The sequence below is a fragment of the Stegastes partitus genome, unplaced genomic scaffold (assembly GCF_000690725.1).
Source record: "Stegastes partitus isolate 25-593 unplaced genomic scaffold, Stegastes_partitus-1.0.2 Scaffold334, whole genome shotgun sequence".
Taxonomy (NCBI): Eukaryota; Metazoa; Chordata; class Actinopteri; family Pomacentridae; genus Stegastes; species Stegastes partitus.
The window spans coordinates 20,491-25,634 of record NW_007578065.1 but is presented as its reverse complement, the minus strand read 5'-3'; the positions used below and the strand labels follow the sequence as shown (position 1 = coordinate 25,634).

The following is a 5,144-nucleotide window of genomic DNA, read 5'->3' as shown; positions in this document are numbered from 1 at the left end:
CTTCTGGGGATACACTGACCCAATTGAGAAAGGTAGAGGAATGCAAGAAACTAAATCTACAGACCCTTACATATTCTTGAGAGACCACGTTCATCTTTGTGTCTTAAAAAATAAGTGACAGAGATTACACAGATAAAAATCATCAATCAAAGAATATAAACAAAATAACTTGGGAGTAAAGTTAAATCAGGGGGCTTGGTTCAATTGTCTTAGCTAGCAGAGCTAACACCCTCTCCTCAGGACATACCAGCTGACATCATCAAAATAGTCCTGAGCTAACCTCCAACAGCTGAGCTTTTAATGGTCCTTTTTATCCCGGAGCATCATGGGTAAAATACATGGGAACACAAGGCCGAAAGGAACCACAATCAAGGACTTTTACATTAGTTCCATATTGGACCTGGTTGGAGTTTGTGTACAGATGTTTGAGAATCTGTATAAGCAATTTTATTTGAAGTAGTGAGTGTGTGAGGTGAGTCACTGCTACATGCTGCAGAATTCATTCTGGCTGGTAGTTGTGAGCACATTTCCCTGACTCAAAAGGAAATAAGGAACTGTGCCGTGGAACAGCTTACCTCACTCTGTGCTGGCCCGGCTGGGCCTCAGCCCACGCACACCGACCAACTGACTGACAGTCGGACAGACTAGCGGCCTGACTTACTGACTGAGAGCAGAGGAGCCATGGGAAACCAAACTGCAGTCTGGGCAGACTCTGACTCACTGTCTAGGCTGAGGAAGAGGAGAATGTTATACTCTCCCTAAGAAGGGAAAAAGTATATACACACTTCAGTCATGGTTATAACAAACCAAAATTCCACCTTGAGATCATTTCAACAGGGGAGCACATCTGAATTCATGTTAAATCTTTTGATAGAAGCAAAATCGACTTTCGCTCAAGTTCTTCTTTAACTGTACGTGCAAACACACACACATATCCAGCAATGTTTGCACAGTGACAGTGAGAAGTAGACAGCAGGTGGAAACTGGAAGCAGGTGCATTCAGTTGTTCCCATCCATCACATGGTGTGCTCACCTGCACATCTGCACTTCAGTTTCAACACAATGGTCAGTTCACTCCACACGCCTAATTACAAGACGCTGAACAGAAATTCCCCAGTTAATGATCAAACAGACCTTTATGGACCAACATCATTTCCACAATGTGTTGAAGCAGACATAAAACTGCTGTGTAGCTTCTCTTAGGCCAAAGTAAATAGCAGGGCAAGTTTTAATAAACATAAATTACTTTATTGAATGAAAAGGTATCAGTTACAACAATACAGGAAATAGGAGTGGACACACAAGAATTGTACAAAAAATTGAAATAACACATCATTTGCACATTGCACTAGAAAACACAGCCATAAAATGTTTAGGAAAGTTAAAAATTCATCTTTGTACTGTCCATTTACAGGGTTCTCATCACATATTAGGCAACCATGTCTTCATGGTGTAAACTATAAAAATCTTTGGTCCCAGCCTTCTTACATTTCAAAACTGTATAGAACTAATTTCTACTAATACTGCAATCAGTTTTTTTTTTTTAAAGCCACGACTACTAAATGAGGTAAAAAAAAAAAAACAACAAAAAAAAAACAAAAGGCACATTTTGGTTTTAAAGCAATACAATTTCAAGGCACAAATTCATTTAAGTTATATGGCTTTGGCTGGTATTATTAACACTGTGGTAACCTTGAGTGCATGGCTTGCATTGTCATCCATGTTGCAGCAGAGCTGCACAGTGAAACGTCTTTGGAAAATAACAGACAGAACGACTTTTCCTATCTCTGAAACTCATCAGATTAAAGAGAAGGTTCGGATGTAGTCAAAATAGAGGCTTAAAATGATCCCCACTGGTGAAAAAAACACTAACCGGTGCCATTCTTTGGTGATGACATGCTTCCTCTTTCTTCTTAAGCAAACCAAGGGCAGTGGAAGTCACCTGCTATCAACCAGCGAAGGTCATAGCTGTAGCACCTGTTAGCACCTCGTCTATCTACACCACAGTACCAGGGACAGCTGTGTGTGCACTTGCTTTTGTGTGTGCGAGTGTGTGTGTTTTGAGGCACGCTAAGAGATTTATTCCACCCACGCACCCCTACCTCTGAGCAGCTGTGTCTAGGCCATGATCCTGAGCTGACCAGCACCAGGACAGAGACAGGAAAGAACACCTCATACCCTAACGAGTTCACTACATATTTGGTGTTTGGAATGGGCACAATAGCAACAAAGGGGGCTGATATCAAGTGGGTGTCGGCATTGTTCAGTTCAGATTTGGTCCAGCCTCAAGACCTCAGTCTAGATTGGAAGAAAAAAAATCTGATTCTCAGATGTTTTTTGTTTTTTTTTAAATGGAGCATAGAAGCTAAGAGGCTTTTAAAGTCAGATCCATAATGAGATTTGATTTCCTCCAGATCTCTTAAAGCAGGCCCTGTTCTTAAAGCAGGCCATGTCATGCTCTTTGTGGCCTTACGGGTCCTCAGCAGGCCAGCCGGACTTGTGTAGACCTTTCCTCCGTGGCCCTCCACTGCTCTGAGCTCGGTTCCTCTGGTGGCATCTCACACTGAGGTGGAGCAGCAGCCTGAGGAGCTGTGCTTCTGCAGCAGTGACATGCGGCTGAAGGTGCGAGAGCAGACGCCACACTGGTACTTCTTCACCTCGGCGTGTGTCTGCAGATGAGCTCGCAGGTTGGAGCGATCAGCAAAGGCCCGGTTGCAATGAGGGCAGGAGAACGGGCGCTCACCTGGATACAAGAGGATGGAAACAAATGTCAGTTGTCTTTACTGAAACTCTTTAGAGATGACTACAACTGCTGTACTCACAAAGTAACAAAGCATCTCTGAGTTTACAAGAGCTTTACATTAACACTTCACACACACACACACACACACACACACACACATTGTGAAGATAATGAAGAATCACATGTTAGGCTGGTGGGGTCTGAGCCTGACTGAATTAGCATGATTTAATCAGAACCAAATCAGATTAGCATGCTAACAAGTTGCTGCAGGTACTAAGTGCTTAGTGATAGCAATGAGCCCTCAGGCATTCTTTTAACCTTTTGTCATTATGTGTGTCCCTGTTCTTCCCCGGCAGCCGTGATAAGATAATTAACTGACGAGTCATTGTCTGTGGGACATTAAACACAATGAGTGATCAATGAGTACAGGGTCTACAGAGGGCTTCCCTGTCTGCTGATCGAGTGTTGAGCTCATCAAACTGATTGTCATGGATATCCTGCTTCACAGCCCAAAACAACCAGGGAGTGATCTCCTGACTCACAGTGACAGCAACTCAAATGTAGTCTACCGTTTACCAACAACAAACATGGATTTCTTCACTCATGACTCAACTTTAAAGTAGAAATTCACCAGGGGGGAGGACATGTACTATCTTACAAGCTCATTGGACATGGATCTTACCTGTGTGTGTGCGGATGTGTCCACGCAGAAGCCACGGCCTGGAGAAAGCCTTTCCACAGGTGGTGCAAACGCAGGGCAGAGTGTGTGAGCGGATGTGCATCTTCAGAGCCCCCAGGCTGGTGTACTCTTTGGGGCAGTGTTTGCAGAGGAAAGCTGGCCTGGCTGCTGTGACGGGGGTCTCCCTTTCCTCCTCCTCTTCTGGGGGGCTGATATGAGTCATAACGCCAGTGCATTTCATCCGCTGACGAGGGGCATATGTGTGTACGGGTTCAGGGCTTGGAGGGTCAGAGGTGCGACCTTCGTCCTCCTCTCCGCTGCTGCTAGCACTGCTGCTGAGGCTGGACGGGGAGCTGAGGTCCAGGGGACCTGGGGTGGCCGAGGGCTCTGTTTGGGAGGTGGGCAGGTAGAGGGCAGGAAGGACGCTTAGGTCCCACACCAGGCCTGTGGTGAAGCAGGAGGAAGTGTTGTCCGCTGATGAGAGCTCAGCGAGAGGATACCTCTCCAGGGAGGTGTCTGAGAAGAGAGAATAAAGTGAGAAAGTAAATTAAAAAGTAGGATTTGATTGAATTGTAGAACAATAGACAACAATTTTATCATTAGAAATACATTTTAGATGCTTCCACTAACTGCACATGTTCTGTTCTCATTTTGGTTCTAAATTCCTGTTTTTCTCAGCATTTCATGAGCATAAAGTTGGAGCTATGGGAAGGTTCCATGGGCCGTTTCCTCCCACGTATTCACAAGAGCTTGTAACATGAATGGAGCTCTGTCTGGGTGCAGAAAGGGGGGAAAGTGCATCTAACGGGCCCCGACTTGATCGGGGTGTAGCCTGGTTTGTAGTTGAACCAGGCTCTGACACAAAACATTTAGAAAATGTTTGTTACATCTAACTTGGAATTTACCACAACACTTAAATAAAACAGCCGGTTTTCACGTCTAGGTTTCGACACTTATATAAGGATGCTTTCATAATTCACTGAGGGAACAAACAACTTCATAACTCACCATTCTGACATTCCAGTTCACTGTAGTTTGGCTTTTGTTTCGCGAAGTACTTTTTGACCAAGAAAGATCGAGGCATTGTCCTTTGCTGAGCGTAAAATAGCTGTGCGTAAAAGTATCCTGCGGTCACGACGCACAGTTTTTACAAGTGGAAAAAAAAGCAGATCTAGTCCACGGGTCCGTAAGAAGAAAAAAAACTCCAACAACGCAGAAATATCCTCCCGTAGTCCACAAGTTGAGGTGGACTTCAGCAACTAAGTGATATGTACAGCTTTCATGCAGTGACTAAATGCTGGCCTCTGTTCTGAAATACTCTGACACAGGCAGTGAGGGGTGTGCTCGCCCCGAGGGCCCTCCCCACCTCACGTATCGCTGCTCAAGTGCTCAGGAAGAAGCCTTCATGCTCACACACACTTTACAGCAACAAAAACACGAGCCTCACAGCGTTTACACGGGAATTCAGTGGTGCTGATCAGAAAGTGAAAGAACGGTGGCAATTCTTTCTATTTTCATGTTTGTAAATGAGTGGCCCACTTCTGACAAAACACCCATAAAGCACGGATGGATCAGTTGTATTATAATGATAAAGACACATCGACACTCAAGCACCTATATGAATGGTGATATAAGGATTTAGTGTTCTTGAAACATGTGCTATTCAGTCACTGAAGTGCTTCCCTTATTTGAAGAAACTGGAAGGAAAGAAGCCTAAAAATT

General features: G+C 44.4%; 1 protein-coding gene across 1 annotated transcript; it reads right to left on the bottom strand.

Annotated features, from left to right (window-relative positions):
* Positions 1-1,226: 1,226 nt before the first annotated feature.
* On the bottom strand, positions 1,227-4,744 carry snai1a (snail family zinc finger 1a). Its single transcript, XM_008283942.1, has 3 exons — positions 4,431-4,744; positions 3,426-3,938; positions 1,227-2,743 (listed from the first exon to the last, which is right to left on the bottom strand). The coding sequence occupies exons 1-3, from the start codon at positions 4,504-4,506 to the stop codon at positions 2,559-2,561; spliced, it is 774 nt and encodes a 257-aa protein (XP_008282164.1). The 5' UTR covers positions 4,507-4,744; the 3' UTR covers positions 1,227-2,558.
* Positions 4,745-5,144: the final 400 nt, after the last annotated feature.

What these genes read in the sequence shown, in the direction of transcription:
- snai1a (XM_008283942.1), bottom strand. Translation starts at nt 4,506, where the DNA reads ATGCCTCGATCTTTCTTGGTCAAAAAGTACTTCGCGAAACAAAAGCCA. An exon ending in TGAACTGGAATGTCAGAATG is followed by an intron (nt 3,939 to 4,430) that starts GTGAGTTATGAA and finishes CTCTCTTCTCAG; the next exon opens with ACACCTCCCTGGAGAGGTAT. An exon ending in ACACATCCGCACACACACAG is followed by an intron (nt 2,744 to 3,425) that starts GTAAGATCCATG and finishes TCTTGTATCCAG; the next exon opens with GTGAGCGCCCGTTCTCCTGC.